The sequence below is a fragment of the Aythya ferina genome, assembly GCF_964211825.1.
Source record: "Aythya ferina genome assembly, chromosome: 1".
NCBI classification, from domain to species: Eukaryota; Metazoa; Chordata; class Aves; order Anseriformes; family Anatidae; genus Aythya; species Aythya ferina.
In genome coordinates, this window is record NC_140296.1 from 120,381,122 (window position 1) to 120,396,464 (window position 15,343).

Below are 15,343 nucleotides of genomic sequence, written 5' to 3' on the forward strand. Positions count from 1 at the left end.
TTGCCCTTCTGCTTTCCCTTGTGGTTGGAAGAGGTGGTGGGACCCTCTCTGCATTGACGGGGTCTGATCAGAGGCTGCTGTAATGTGCACAACAGAAATCCTGTCTGGTCCTTTGTCTACAGTCTGTTATGTTAAGGGATGCAGATGGTCAAAGCGCAGTGAAAGGAAGTAACTTTATTGCCAAACAGTGAGTATGCACTGGCACAAGATCGCCTCCGTACCATACCTGGTCATCCTGTCCCTGTGTACAGCTCCTACTATGTACCATGGACATTCAGGGTGCTGCAGGTTTGCAAGTCAGTGGGACCAGTGACTAAAAGATCCTTCAACAGCGTAAGCAGTTTTGACACATGCCTTTAATATTTTATGTGGGGGTGAAGGTACTCTTTGCACAAACCCGTCCCTGCACTTTCAAGCCTTAATCTGGAGACTTATCAGTGTGAACAGACACAGTGCCAGGCACAGGGACTAAACTTTACCTCCTGTCCATGACACAACCTCTCCTGAACACACCTGATGTCCGGCAGCAAGTCACTGGGGAGAAATGCATGGCACTGCCACTGAATAGCACCAGTTCTGTGGATGAAGAGCAGGCTTTGGTCTCAAGAGATGCTAACCCAGTACTGTTCATTGCACTCAATAAAGACACACAAAATGAGAAAGAAAACGTTTCTTTCTGCCTCAGGCTAGAAACCTTCTTCATGGCTGAAGCCAAATGACTGTGAGAAAGATGGATGGAGTCACTGATTTCTACCTCAGGGAACAAAGAGAAAATTCCAGCCATTCCTAAATGATGTACTATACTTCTTGTCCTCATCTCTAGCAAAACACTCACACGTGTTTCTACCATATTGAGGGCTTGAGCCTCGTTGCAGCTCAGACTACCTCCATGCAGAGCTTCTGAGTCCTGCCAGGCTAAATTTTTTTTTTTTTTCTGTGAAGCATGTCTTCATTAAAGAACCCCTTAATTTATCAATAATGAACATAACATACCAGTACATCCCAATGGTGGTATTTCTAGATAAAAGTAGTAAGAGAAACTCTTGCCTGATTTTATAGTAGCTCATATGTGAGGGTCAGGTACTCCCTGAAGGGGACAGAAGACAAGATGGGCCTGTGACCTACAGAGGGAAGCTGAAATCCAGGGAGCTTAACAAGCAAGCCATTGGGCTGCTGGCTATGTGGGCAATGTTTCCCCTGATGCTTCCTGCTGGAGATGTTCCATTTTGTATAAATTATTTATTATTTACTGAGGCTGGGATGCAGAGCTTGGTCTCCCCCATTCAAGATGAATGCCCTCACAGCCAGGCTACGGAGCCAATCTTCTTCTCTGGCCCAATGAATATTTAATGATTTATGGAAGTGGAACAGCTCCATCAGGAGAGGAAGAGCGAGAGAAACGTGTTCATTCAAGTAGAAATCCCACAACCTCTCTTTGTGACCACCACGCAGGACTTAAGCCAAGGACTTTTGCAGTGAATAGGATCAGCCAGAGGATCAGGGGAGACGACATGAGCACAAAACGGTGGGGTGCCACTGCCTCCACTTCAGTGCAATTTCAGAGCAGCTCAGGCATGTCCAAGTTCTTGCCCTAGATAAGGCTGTTTTCTGTGATGGTTGTCATCGAAATGATGACTCTCAACCAAGCTGAGAGTACAGGCTACTTCACTTTGAGGAAGCTTCAGCTGTGCCACTCACAACCCAGATGAGCCTCCTGCTCCAGCATTTTGGGTGGTGTAGCCTGGCTGTGCACGAGACATGGGGCTGACACACTGTGCCCCGATGAGGTGTCCCCGACCTGCTGGGTGCCCTCATTAATCAGTTCATTACCCTTCTGATTGAACTGTTTTAGTGAAAAGCCAATTAAACCAAGATGACTACTGTGGGGCAGCCGCCCCGATGCACTTGGTGCAGAGCTCACAACATTTGGAGGATGAAAAGTCTCCCCTGCAGAAGGCAACCTGGTAGAGGGTAAAAAACACTCCCTTATTTGAACTAAACCCAGAACTACTGATGCTAGCTGCTGCCCCTTCACAGAAACAGATTTCCCAGGATTGTTCCTCCCCTGTCCCAGCTCCATGCCGTCCCCTCGGGTCCTGTCGCTGTCCTCAGGGAGCAGAGCTCAGCGTCTGCCCCTCCGCTCCCCTCGTGAGGGAGCTGCAGGCCACCACGAGGCCTCCCCTCAGCCTGCTCTGCTCGGGGCTGAGCAAACCAAGGGACCTGTTCCTTGAGCTGTTCCTCATATTTCTTGCCCTCTAGACCCTTCATCATCTTAGTTGCCCTCCTTCGGACACTCTCTAATAGTTTTATGTCATTCTCATACTGTGCAGCCTAGAACTGCACACAGTACTCGAGGCGAGGCCGCAGCAGCGCAAAACAGAGATAGACAATCCCTTACCTCAACCCGCTCGCAGTGCTGTGCCCGATGCACCCCAGGGTAGGGTTGGCCCTTTTGGCTGCCAGGGCACGCTGCTGGCTTATATTCAGCCTGGCATCGACCACACCCCCCAGATCTAATCTGTGAGGTCACAAACCAGGCAGGATCAGGCTTTTGTGGCATGAGCTAGGAAGGTGCCCAGTTGTCCACCCAGATTTTCAGGATGAGTGCTGTGAATCCTGCTCTTTCCACCCCTGGAGGGCCGTGAGTAAGCAGTCTCAGATAATGGATTTGGGGTTGAGAGGAGGGTTGCTCTGCGCCAGCACTGCCACTCTGCGTTTTCTCTGATTGTGGATTTCCCCACACGTGTTCATGGTTCAAAATCCCTCCTCCTATATCCAGGCTGTCAGAACCTGCGTGGTGACATCCTCATGTTGAAACAAACAGCAAAGGCTCCCAGTAGCTTCGGTGGGAACAGCATTAAGCCTGAAATGCCTCCCAGAGAGCTGCAGCTGTGTTTTGGTGCCCGTTCTGCACAAGCACATTGGGATCCCGCATGTGTGCACACCAGCTGTGCATATGGGAAATATTAATAATATCCTGATGCAAAGAGCTGGTGTTGTTGATGTTGCAACTGCTGGGGACAGTTATTGACGAGATGGCTGTGGAAGGCCTGACAACAGGCATTTAATTCATTTTAGCATCACATTTGCAGAGCCTTGGTGTATGAAGATGGACTGCAACAAACTAACGATCTCTAAATGAAATTTCTCTTTCGCTTCAGCACAAAATGGGAGGATGGCAAAGGGGAGAAAAAGAGACATTTTATATCCTCTCCTTGATTGTAATTCCCTGCCTTCAGCTAGATCAATATCACTTCTGCTAGAGATGGAGGCTGCCTTTGGTTTCCATGGCAATCTGGGTTGTTGGAGGCTTGCAGGCTCCATGAATCCCCAATTTATCAGCCTTCTAGGGTTTAATAATGGAGACCAGCAGTCAGGCTGCTTATGAATGGCACATGTCTTTTGGTCTGGGGGAAGGGAGGCGGGCGTGTGGTTTGTAGTAAGGGCTGCAGCAATTTGTTTCCCTGTCACTGACAGCTGAAGGGGGAGGAGAACAAGGGGAGGAGCAGCACATTAATTCTGGATGCACCGAAGGAATTTCTAGACCTTTTTGCTGCAATTATGGAAGATTTCCTCCTCTGGCCTCTTTTCCCTGAGCAACTTTGCTGAGGCAGGGGAAGAGAGCAACCTCACAGCCTGTCCTATGTGACAAGGTGGGAGCTGTAGACTGAGAACCCCAAAGCTCCAGCACTGCACGTTTCCTTCTTGTCCTGAGCCCTCTTTATTTCAGGATCAGCAGTGCATGAATGCCAGCAGGCTGCCATTGTTTTGGGCTCATTTTTCTTCCCCTACTGATCCTACCACAATTGCCAGGCTGATCAGCAGAGCTGTCACTTGCTGTGCTACTCTCTGTGCATCTGCCAGAACTATCCAAACGTGCACCTCCATCCCCAGATTGCTGTAAGCTTCACTCCCAGAATTGACTAGTTTTCTGGGATTGTCCTGGCTGTATGGCAATCACCATCAGCCACTTCAGTAAGGCCACTTTTGTTGCACGTGGCCACAATCAGCTCTGGGTGTTTCCATTGCTTCTTATCTTTCCTCTGATTTCTTCCCTATGATCTCATAGGGCAATCACAGTAAAGAGGCTAAAGAATAAATGGGTGCATCTTGTCAAGACCCTGGTACTCTCTTTTCACATGCATTCTGTTTCCAAACCATCCTCCAGCGTTTAACCCAGCAAGAAGGAGAAGTTGGGTGACACAACAGAACACTGTTGCATGAGATGGGGACTTCTTGTTTTCCAATGCGTAAGCCAAGAACAGCTGCCAAGTGTTACATTCCACAGCTGGAAGCCAGTAAAAATATCTGTAATCAAGCTGTTCGAATCGCAAGGTATTTAAGGAATTTAAAAAGGTAGCCTTTATGGTCTGCAGGACCTATGTGAAATCTACAGGGGTAGGGAAGGTGAAGAGCAAACAACTGGTGGGTTATTTCTCCTCAGGTCTTCCTGTTTCAGGGAGGTAAAGTAATGAATGCCATTCTTCTCCCTCCCATCTTGTGACGGCTTGTGGGGATATTACTGAGATTGCTGCACCATTTTGGCCTGAAATTAGGACTTTGTGGCATTTCAGAAATCACAGGCCCTTTTGCTGAGTAGCAGGGCCAAGGTGCAGCACCTATGAAGGTGCTGCTGTGTGTGGAGGAACTGGCTGAGGCTGGAAGGAAGAGCTGAGGAGACTCAGCCTCATGGGTACACCACAGGCTCTTGGGTGACCACAGCCCAGCTCTTCGTACTGTGCTCCCTCTAAAATACAGATAAAAGCTTTTGCTTTCCTGGCTGGGATGCCACAAAAATTAAATACTTCCACAATTTTGAGTTATGCCATCGTTACGGTGATGAAGACCAGTGCTTACATTGTTGTCTGCCTGTAGCAATTTGGGAAGGTCACAATGGAGACAGCTCTTGACCTTCACAAAGGTCCGCGTTTGTCATAAATGTATGATTTGGTTATTATAGTCCACATGATCTGTATGTATATGTATATATCCTGTATGATCTGGATATTATATCTAAAAAGACCAGTACATCACCCTGCTGGAAAGTCAAGCAGTGCAAGCACCCTTGGGCTGCGTTTGCTTGTGACTGTGATGGCAGACGAGAATGAGGTGTTGTTACAGGAGAGCCCATGGCCTGAAAAACCTAACCACTCCCGTAGGCTTCTTCCAGTCCTAGCTGGATTGCAATCCTTGTTAGATCGATATAGGTACTGTGCATGGGAAGCCTTGGCCAAAAGTGCTGGCGCTAGGCAGGAATAAAACACCTGCCAGCAGCAGGCATGCCATTTGTCTCAGCCTTCAGGCTTGGCTGCATCCATGCATGCGGGAAGGAAACGGCACCGGGAGAGAGGAGAGCCGCTCCTTTCCCACTCCTCAGGAAGCAAAAATGTTTGCCAATGTAGCTGTAACAGGGTTAACACCTCACATTCGCGAGGAACATCCCCCCTCTCCTCTCTCCACCCGCGTCCTCCACCACTCCCATGTCTCTGGAGACCTCTCCGCTCCCGCCCGGCAGCCCAAGTTGGGAGTTTCCATGGCAACTCGGCAGCTGGTGTCTAGACACTGTGAAAGATGCTTCGCAATGGAGCCGGGAGCCTGACTCCCTCGGCACCCCCTCCCCGCTGCCGCGCACCCCCAGCTCCGCTCCCCCCTTCCCACCCTTGCAGGATGCCGACGCACGGTGGGATTTCCGCGGTGCTGGGGACCAAAGGCACCGGGAGGGAGGGGAAGGAAGGAGGGGAAATCCCTCAGCCACTGGCTCGGCAGCCTGACAGGGTGCAGAGGCAGCTGGGGAGACAGATCTGGGGCTGGCTGTCCTCAGAGGATTGGGCAGGATCAGGGAAAGAGGCGGTTATCCAAGCATGGACCAAAGTCGTCAGCCATGGGACCGGCAGGAGCTGGTTTTCTTCTCTCTGCTGGTGCAAAGGAGGTTGGCAGGCATGGGCTGAAACAGAGATGAGGTGGTCCAGGAGTGGGAGGCCCAAAATGCCATGTATTGTGACCATATTCACCTTTGTGTTTCAACCATAATGGGCCACGTCCTATCCCTTGCTTCCAGTATGTCCCATGTCCATTTTGTCTGCGGTATCTATGAGCACAACCCATATTGCTCTCATTTCCCTGCTTCTTTGCCTTCTTCTTTGCAGCAGTTACAGGGCAGCTCTCTGGGACCTCCTGCCTGCTACTTGCGGCAGGGACATCCCACCCCACCACCTTCTTGCAGGGTGTGCTGAGGGGATGCAGGTCTCCCAGGTGCCACATGCCCTTCAAGACCCCCAGGGCTCACAGGAACCATGTAGCACCCTGGGTCCATCTGTAGCAAGCGAGGAGGTTGGGAGAAATCATGCAAGTTGGCCCCCTGAGCCAGGCACAGCCACTCATCCGAAATCCCTGACTGCTTCGCTTCTCAGCATTTTGCTGGGCCAGCGAAAATCTGTCAGTTTTCAGAAGCAGCGAGCGGGAAGGGCGTAGGATTTTAGCACTGTGTATGGCACATAGCAGGGCTGACTGCAATGGGCTAACTTGGATCGGGAAGGGAACTGCATAAGCGACAGCTCTGAACCCGAACTGCATCTTGTTTCAGCAGTCTCAGACCTACCATTGTCTGCCTGGAACTGGCTCCTGGCTGGCTAGGAGGACAGATGGATCGGGACAGATGAATCAAGCTGTGAAGCCTGGATCGAAATCTGGACCCAAATGTCGTTAAAACTAGGAGATGCTTAGGTCATGGATTTCAAACGGGGCCTTGCAGCATTCCTCACCCTCCAAAAAATGTCTCTAAAGAGAGCCGTCCCTGGAGCAAATGAAGGCTGCTTATAACAGGGCAGCAAGACCCAGATTAATATTTGGAAGTAAATAGGAGGGGACCAGACAAGGCACAGGTTTGCAGTCCCATCTCTGGACAAGCTGCAGCTGGCAGAGGGTGGATGGGGGCAGGAGGGAGCATGGCAAAAGGACCCACCTTGTGGCTGGAGCCAGAGAAAGAGCAGCGGTTGAGGAGGCATGGGCAATGCTTTAGCACAAAGGCATGTTCTAGCAGCACAATCAATATCAGCAATAATTATGCAAACAGTGGGAAAGCAGCAAAAGCAAAATCCCTGCATCTGTAGTAGAGTCCCAGAGTGTTTGTGCAATTTCTTTTATCTTGGCATCAGCTGTGGTAATTTAAAGATCTGCAGTGGAAAAGAGAGGAAAAGGAAAACAAAACCCAAGCCACCAGCCACAAAAGAAATGATCAGCAGAGAGGTTATTGCTACTATGGTCATAAGCTGATGTCTGCTCTGATTTAATTAATCTTGGCAAGTCAGACGGGAGCTGGGCAGGTCCCAAGAGACAGTGTTTTACCCGGAAATCCACTCAACCTAATTTCTCTAATGTAGGGCAGTGGAGAGACTTGGAGAGGAGCCTGCACGCTCAGCCATTAGAGCGCAGCACAGGCAAAGGCAGCTGGAAGTGCCACCATCCAGCAATACTGCTGCCTGCGTGCCTGCCTCAGCTTTACTGCAACCAGAGCTGCATATGTTCGAGGCGTTTGCTCACCAGCAGAGCCCACAGACATCGTTCTCGCCCTTTCCAGGAAATAAATGGAGTGCTGAGGGGCAGGAGCGCTCTAAGACCCTATTTCAGCATGGATCTGTAATTCATTTCTGTATCATTTCTCTTCCGTGGGCAAGGCACTTACAATTCCCTGTAAGGTACCTGTTGGAGCAGTAGGTTTGAGGCACCTCTTGACACAGACCCATAAGCTGGGAAGCAAACACACCTCAGCCTCTCCCACCAAAGAGCTCTATCCCTTAAGCACTTGCACAGTCACAGCCTAAGGTTTGTTGGAGGCTGCCCCAAATGTTTCTCAGCTCAAGGCTGCCCCACCCAGCGTGCTCGAATGAAGCAGGTTTGGTAGCAGCTCATGGATGCTCATCGCCAATACCAAATTATCTTATGCTATAGGATGATTTGGACTGAGGAAATCACCGTAGATTTAGAAAGATTGAAACAAAGGTTGAAGCTGCTTAATATTACATCTCAGCCTTCCCTCCTGTACTGTTTCTTCAATGCATGCACATGTTGTTTTCTCATTTTTTGAGCCTGGGCCTTTCTTTTTGCTTTGTCTCTGGCTGGGATGCTCTAGAACAAATGTGGATGTCTGCACCTATGCTAGACACCTTCGCTTGATAAAGACACCGGCGTTCCCTGGCTGCAACTCCAGTTGTCCTATAGTAGGGATCTAAATAAGTTAGGTTAATAGTCTTAAAAATGTGTTTATTTCCACTTCTTGGAAAGGGAGCACAGGGTGAGAAGACCAGCTGGAGATGTCTGTGTGTAGATGCCTGAACTTAGGTAAGATGCCTGTTATCTTCCACTTCAACTTTCCCATTTCATGATCCCTCTGTGCTGCCCCAGTCCAGGTCCATCTTAAGAGATAACTCACAGCTTCTGGCTTGTTCTCTCCCTTGCAAGTGGACACAGGGGGCTCACATCTTGCAAGAGGAGACCTCACAAAACCGGTGCATTCAGAAGGGGGCATCTGTAGACAGGTGAAAATTTGGCTACCTGGGATGACATGTGGTTGTGCCTCAAGCAGGACACAGAAAACTTTGCATAAACACCCTGAATTCTCACCTGCTTTCTTGTCACCTTTTACACCTAGTCCAACAAAGTGCAAGGTGAATGTGCAATGCCAAGGCTGTAGTTTTGTCTGTGAACTGTAACTGTCTGCTACAAACCAACAGCTGCGACAGCCCCGAGTTCAAGCAAGTGGGAAATCAAGCCTAGCATCAGGTAAAAAAACAATGTAAGAAAGATCCTCTCTGATCTATGAAATCCCCCAGGATAGCTACCTAATAACCTCCCCAGAGACACCTAAGAGCCCTTTTCTGGGACGCTGAAAACTAGGCTGGAGAAAACCCTGGAGACCATGCTGCAGAAATAGCCTGCATCAAACAAAGTGGCGAAGGGTGAGTCAGACAAACTGTCTCACCTCTTCTTGTGAATCAGAAGCTGCTATTAGCTGGCCCCGATGTCAGTAGGGTTGCGCTGCCATGCTCCCATCGCACAGAGAGAATCCTCTTCTTTCACTGCTATGATTTAGCAGTGCCACAGCTTGAACTTCATTTTTTATGCTGGGTTGTTTATCCTTTGTGATGTTACCTCTGTCTGAAGTTCATTACAGAATAATAACACCAGGTTGCTTCTTTCCCCTTGTTCTAAAGATCAATGAAATGATGCTAAAGCTGCTAGGAGGTAAGACAAAGCTTAGTGGCAGCAGGGTGCACCTGTGTGTATGCTATTTCCCCTCACTGCTGCAAAACCATGCAAGAAAAAAAAAAAAAAAAAAAGAAAAGAAAAAAAGAGGAAGAACGGAAGAATGGCTAGCTGAATTTTGCTTGATAGTTCTCATCAGAAAGATAGACTTCTTGTTTATATTTTGGGCCATCCACAAAGGTGGAAATTGGCTTGACTTTGCCATGTGTCCAGTGTTTGGGTTGTCTGATCCCTCCCAAGACTTAAATATGTGTCAAATTGACTTTGTAGCTTTTCTGGTGCTCCTTGACCTCAGAGTCAGTCCAGGCTATTTCAGCCCTGGCAGAAGTCAGTGCAGTCTCTGCCTACCACCAGCTGCTCCCCAGAGAAGAGCAGCAGGAGCAGCGAGGCTCCTCTGCCAGCCAGGAGCCTCTGGGTGCCGGGGGCATTCCCTGGAAATCAGATTTTTTCACTGAGAAGATGAAGAAAGTTTTAAATATAGTGAAATGCAGTGGCTGGGGTTTGTGTTCCTTAAGCTGTGTTGCTCATCCTTTGACGATCTTTCATTCGTCTTGCATTACTGTATGGGAAAGCAGACATTTTGTCTTACTAAGGATCTCTCAGAGCCTCCTAGCGAAGCTGCTGGCTAACAATAGTCATTTGGCCTACATTTAGGTGTGGATGGTCATGCATGCTCTCAGCTCCATAATTCACCATGTGTCCTGCTACTAATGCCTGGGAGAAGAGCAGGATTAAAAGGAATCCCCTCCCTCTGCAGAGATTGAATCATTCAGCAAAATTAAGGAAATCATTCAGGAAAATTCAGGAAATCATTCAGGAAAATTCAGGAAAATTAACCAAACTGGTGCAAGTTAGCTTGCATTGCCTTCCAACTATAATTGGAACCTATTTTAATCAATAACTTATTTTGGTTTTGGTTCGTGGCTGTAGCTGTACTATATATAGAAGGAGTCTTTGAATGTAATTCTGTTTTGCTGCTCAATGTCAAGGGAAAGCAAGTGCACAGCTTTTGCTGACAGGGAATTGCAGGTGCAGGGGCTCAGGCCTTGGTATTGGGTGATGGAGATGTTCCCACAGGCTCTCTGTAAAATCAGCAGCTGGAGTTCACTAAGAAAAATTATTTGGAGGTCCAGAAGTAGAGCAGCTAACGTAGTTGATTCAGGGTGGGAAGTTACACACACCTGAAAGGTGAGCCATATGGAAATGGTGCATAGGAAGGCATGTAAATGAGCGGCTGAGGAGTGGAGGGGGACAGGGAAGTGAGAATTGCAGCACCTACTGGCAGTGCTGGAAGCAAATACAAGCCTGCCATCTGATGGCATCGAATGGACCAGGCAAGAATGAATAAACGGTCTCAGTCAGGAAAGGTTCGCAATCCTACTAATGCTAAACATGGGTGTGAGGATGCTAATCCTCACAAACTAAACATTGGCATATGAACATGAATATTGTTAAGCTGACAGCATGGGCCGTGGTGTGGGTTTTGAACATGCCAATTAGCTTTGCCCCAGACAGCTCCCAGACACATCCACCCTTGTTCTGGGGAGCCATATGGGCAGGAGCCGTGTGGTGCCAGCTGGCCTCAGGGCCAGAGAGCAGTCCCTGGCCCATTTTGTTTGCTGGTACAACATAATCTGATAGCCCATCGCAGAAGCCAGGAACTGGCTGGTTCAGAGGGACCCCTGAGCCCACCATGAATGACCACGAGAGGCCCGGTGATGCTATGGAGGTGTATCAAGCGCCTGCACTGAGGTATGTGACATAGCAATCTTGTGCTCCATCCTGCACCGCCCAGGCCCTTGGCACTTGCTTCTTTTCTCCATTTTTTATCCCAAAGCTGGAGTAATGCTGCTTGCTTGACTTCTCCACAGTGTATGTATAGGTTGAGGGGCAATCAGTGAGAACTGGGGAGAAAAAGGGATATAGAGCAGACCAGCCACTCCACTGCACTAAATTCTTGTGTGTTATTCTACTGGCTGAACCACCGCCTTCACTTGTGAAAACCAATCCACACGGTGCACAGACCTTAGCGGTGCTTCTGAAAGAGGGTTGGGGACACACCAGTGTACCCTGATCCAAGGAGGATGAGAGCTGGTCAGCAATAATTCAGAAACAAATGTGTCTTAGGCAGGATGAGCCCAGCAGCAAGATCATCCAGCTTGAGTGGTGCTCAGTTTGCTTTGTCCCTCCTGGCTGTCCCAGTACTGATTCCCTGTCTGGTTCCTTGTTGTGGGATTGCTACTGGCATACATTTTAACATGCAAACAGTATGCTGGCACAAGGTGTCTGACTGACAGGCAGACCCAGCCTCAAGTTACATCCATTGCTTCCCCCCGGGGCAGCTCTGCCTTTGAAAGGAGAGCACAGAGAACTGGAGACAGTGACAGCCTCCTGGGTCCTGTTCTTGAAGGCTTAGAGACATTTCTCTAGACCTCTATTTGATGTAAGAGAAGTCTGAATTACAGGTTATTATTATTTTTTCCTTCTGGGTCTTGAGAGCTTCAAGAGCAGGCAGAGTTTTCTCTTCATGACCTCTTCAAGACTCAGCTGGGAGGGCCAGTAGCAGAAAGCAGGGGGCAACAATTACAGGGTGGTTGGCACAGCTGGTGGGTTCAATAAAAAGGTGATACAGGTATCCGATCTAGCTGATTTTAGCACAAAAGCCAAGGGCTTCATCAGTACGTGTGATGAAATGAATGATGGTTGCTTTCCAGTTGCACATGGTCTCTGGTGGGGCTGGAGGCATTTTGTGTGTGCTCGTCTGCTGGGCTGAGCCCTGGCACGTTCTTCCCGTGCCATGGAAATGTCAGGAACCGTGAGACCTGGTCACTTCGGGAAGAGAGAAGCCTGAAGCCATGCAGTTCGTCATGCAATGGCTGTGTGCATGAGCAGGATGCTGTAGATCATGGCTGACTAACCCTGGACCGTCTCTTTCCCTACTAGATGCTGTAGAAGAAACCAAACCTACTGAAAGTGCCCAGCAGGAAGAGGTGAAAGAAGAAGAGAGCAAGGCGGACCAAGAAAATGCCTGAACATTAAGAAATGACTCCCCGTTGCCCCTCCCTCCCTCCCCCTATCCTCTATCCTTCCTTCCCACCCCAATCTCGATCTCCCCCTTTCCTGCTCACGTCTGTGAGCCTGTCCGTCCCTCTCCCATTCCCACTTAAACCCTTTTTCTCTCTGTGTGGCAAACATTTAAAGAAAAAAAAAAAAAGAAAAAAAAAAAAAAAGCAGGAAAAATCCCAGTCAAACAGTGTGGCTTAAACATTTCTTTGTTTCTTGGTGTTGTTATGGCGAGTTTTTTGGTAATGATGATCCAATCATTTTGGGAAAATTCTTGCACTGTATCAGAGTTCTTTGACCTGGCGCGTGCGTGTGTCTGTCTGCCCACCACGAGCGCTCTCTCTCTCTCTCTCTCTCCTCTCTCTCTTCTCCAAGTGTGTGTGTGTGCAATGTTCCGTTCATCTGAGGAGTCCAGACTTACCGAGTGAGTTAAAACAAAAGCAAAACAGGAAAAAAAAAAAAGAAATAATAATAATCCTTTTCTTCCTTTTTCAATGTGATGGAATGAACGAAAGAAAAAGAAAAAACAAACAAATGAACGAAAAATAATACCAAACCCCAGTTTGTTTTCAGAACTAGAACAAAAAATAATATGTGCCAATTAGCGTAATGCTTGGCTCCAGGCTCCTTTTTCAAACTGAACAATAATTATAATAAATGAGAATAATGATCATTAACACCGCCGTGTCGCATTTCTATGCTGCCGTACACCCTCTGGCCTGCGTACACAGACCGGTCTTGGTGGGCCTCCTGTTGCGTGGCCCCGCTCTGCTCCTCAGCCACCGGTCAGTGACCGGCCGCTCTCCCTGGCATCACCAAGGGGATTTTTAGGGCTTGGATTCTGAGTGAGGCATCAGCACTGAATGAGGCATTAACATAAATAACAAAAGTAGCAAAGTGGGAAAGAACAAAATCGGTGCCCCTCTAGGAGGCCCCTAGGAGCGTGGCGACCTCGGAGCAGCCCCACGGGTCCCAGCTGAGGCACCAGCTTTGGTCCACGCTGAGGCCCCAAGGTGCCAGGGGACACACCAAGGGCCAAGAGGGCCCCCACTGGTCCTCACCCCTCTCTGGAGTTGGAGAAGTTGTTGAGCAACGTGGCGTGGTCCCCCAAAAATGTTCTGTTTGGCAACAGGAATCGGGCCAGTGCATTAATAGGTGTGCAGCCAGGGCATGGTCTGGTGGCGTAAGAGCCAGCGGACAGCGCTTGGAGAAATCTCTCCGTCCTGCTGCCTAGCAAAACCTGGGTTTATTCACCCAGATCTGGTGTGGGCCTGGGCTTTATGGCCTTCCCCTGCAGCCATCTGGAAGTGCAGCCGAGGCCTGTCACGGCGGCATTGCACCACCTCGTGAACCTGCACGGCCACAGCCCACGGGGTACAAAATTGTCCCCAGTGCCCACCCAGCACCTGCTGGGCCCAGGCTCTCTTGGTGAGAGCAAACATTTTATATATATTGAGGGGTTTTTCCCTTAAAGTCTTTTTAAAGCCTTTTCCTAAAAGCTCGGTTGAGGCCCAAGTTTTTCCACATGTTTTGCCACAGCTATTGCAAGGTTCCCTGGCTGCATTGGCAACGACAGCCAGCGTACCCCACAGTATTCCCATATAATACAGTTGGCAGGACCAGGATTAAATTGGCCTCCAAATGATAACACCAAAAAATGTGTCTGCTGACAGACCAAGAGTCCCTTTCTGGCCTTTTGGAGCAGCAGCCCTGCAGCCTTCAGAGGGCTGGCTGGCCCTCCCTGCCCGACTCCTTTCTTCTCCTCCATCTCTTTGTTGGAAATAGGGAGAAAAGATGAACGGTGTCTCCTCAGAGAGGATCGCTTTGAACGTAGACCGCTCACTGGAAGTGCCATCAAAATGCGCCAGGGCTCTTTTCCACGCGCTTCCTGGCCTTGTGTGGAAATAAGAGAGAGAGAGAGAGTGGGAGGATTAAAAAAGAGAGGGAAAGAGAGAGTGGGAGAGAGATTGGACAGAGATTTTAAAAAACAGGGATTAGAGAGAGGAGGGAGAAAAAGATTTTAGAGCGGATAGATGGATGATAGGGAGAGAGAGGGGAGTATAGCTAGAGTAAGAAAGGTTAGAGTGAAAAAGATGAGAGAGAGACAGGAAGAAATTAGGTAATATGGAGCAATAGGTGATTGATAGAGATAGTGAAACGTAGCTAGCTAAAGTAGATTAGACAGACTCAATAGGTAGAAAGATGGGCTGACTGACAGATAGGTATTGTGTCATAAACTTCATAAACGATATATATGCTAATATTCCCATGTCATGATGGGTAGTAAACCCTGAGACACCTTCCAGCCTGACCTCAATTCAGCAAATGTAGCGCGGACATCAGGCATTGCTTGGACCGTATGTCAGGTCTCACGAGCCTGCCCGTCCCTGCCGTGGGGCGGATGGTGTATGGGGAGGGACACGGGGGCCGAGGTGAGGGAGGAGAGGTGCAGAGTGTGTTTGCTGTTCGTAGCACGCTGGGTGCCTGGCCGGGAGGTTGCAGACGCCCCGTGTCTCTAGCAGTGAGTGCATGGAGAGAACTGAGGTTCAGCTCTCAGGATCGGTGGGAGAGGTGTTTGGGAGGAGGCAGGAAGGAGAGAGCACAGCTTTTTGTTTGGCCTCATCTCCTGTCATGACCATTTAAAAGGGCTTTCTTAAGGACTGTCTTGTCCGTGTCTGCAAGGACCGCTTGGTCTCCCTGCTCTTCTGACTTCAGATCCCAAACCTTTCATCTTGCCTCCGTTCCATTGTTACTATTTTTTACTTTAGAAGGAAAAGAAAACTGCCTCTCGTGTCCTTCTGGACACAGACCTTCCTCCCTCCTTGATAAACAGAAGCATTTTTCTCTCCCTGGGGACGTTTTACCTTTGCATTTCGCATGTTGCCTCCCCCTTGGCTGACGGCTGGGGCATGGCGTGTGTTTTGCCACCATTTGTAAGAACATACTTTGCCATGTTGCTTAGAGAACAAAGGGTTGGGTTTTGTGTTTTGTTTCTCCCCCCCACGAAGAGAACGGGGTA

At 49.0% G+C, this 15,343-nt stretch overlaps 1 protein-coding gene across 1 annotated transcript in view; it reads left to right on the forward strand.

The window, feature by feature from the left end:
• Positions 1 to 13,001, forward strand: part of GAP43 (growth associated protein 43) — a 53,469-nt gene extending 40,468 nt beyond the window's left edge. The window contains exon 3 of the mRNA XM_084512030.1: positions 12,205 to 13,001. Coding sequence (XP_084368156.1) covers positions 12,205 to 12,293 — 89 coding nt within the window. The 3' untranslated portion in view covers positions 12,294 to 13,001. The remainder of the gene's footprint in view (positions 1 to 12,204) is intronic.
• The last annotated feature ends 2,342 nt before the right edge of the window (positions 13,002 to 15,343 follow it).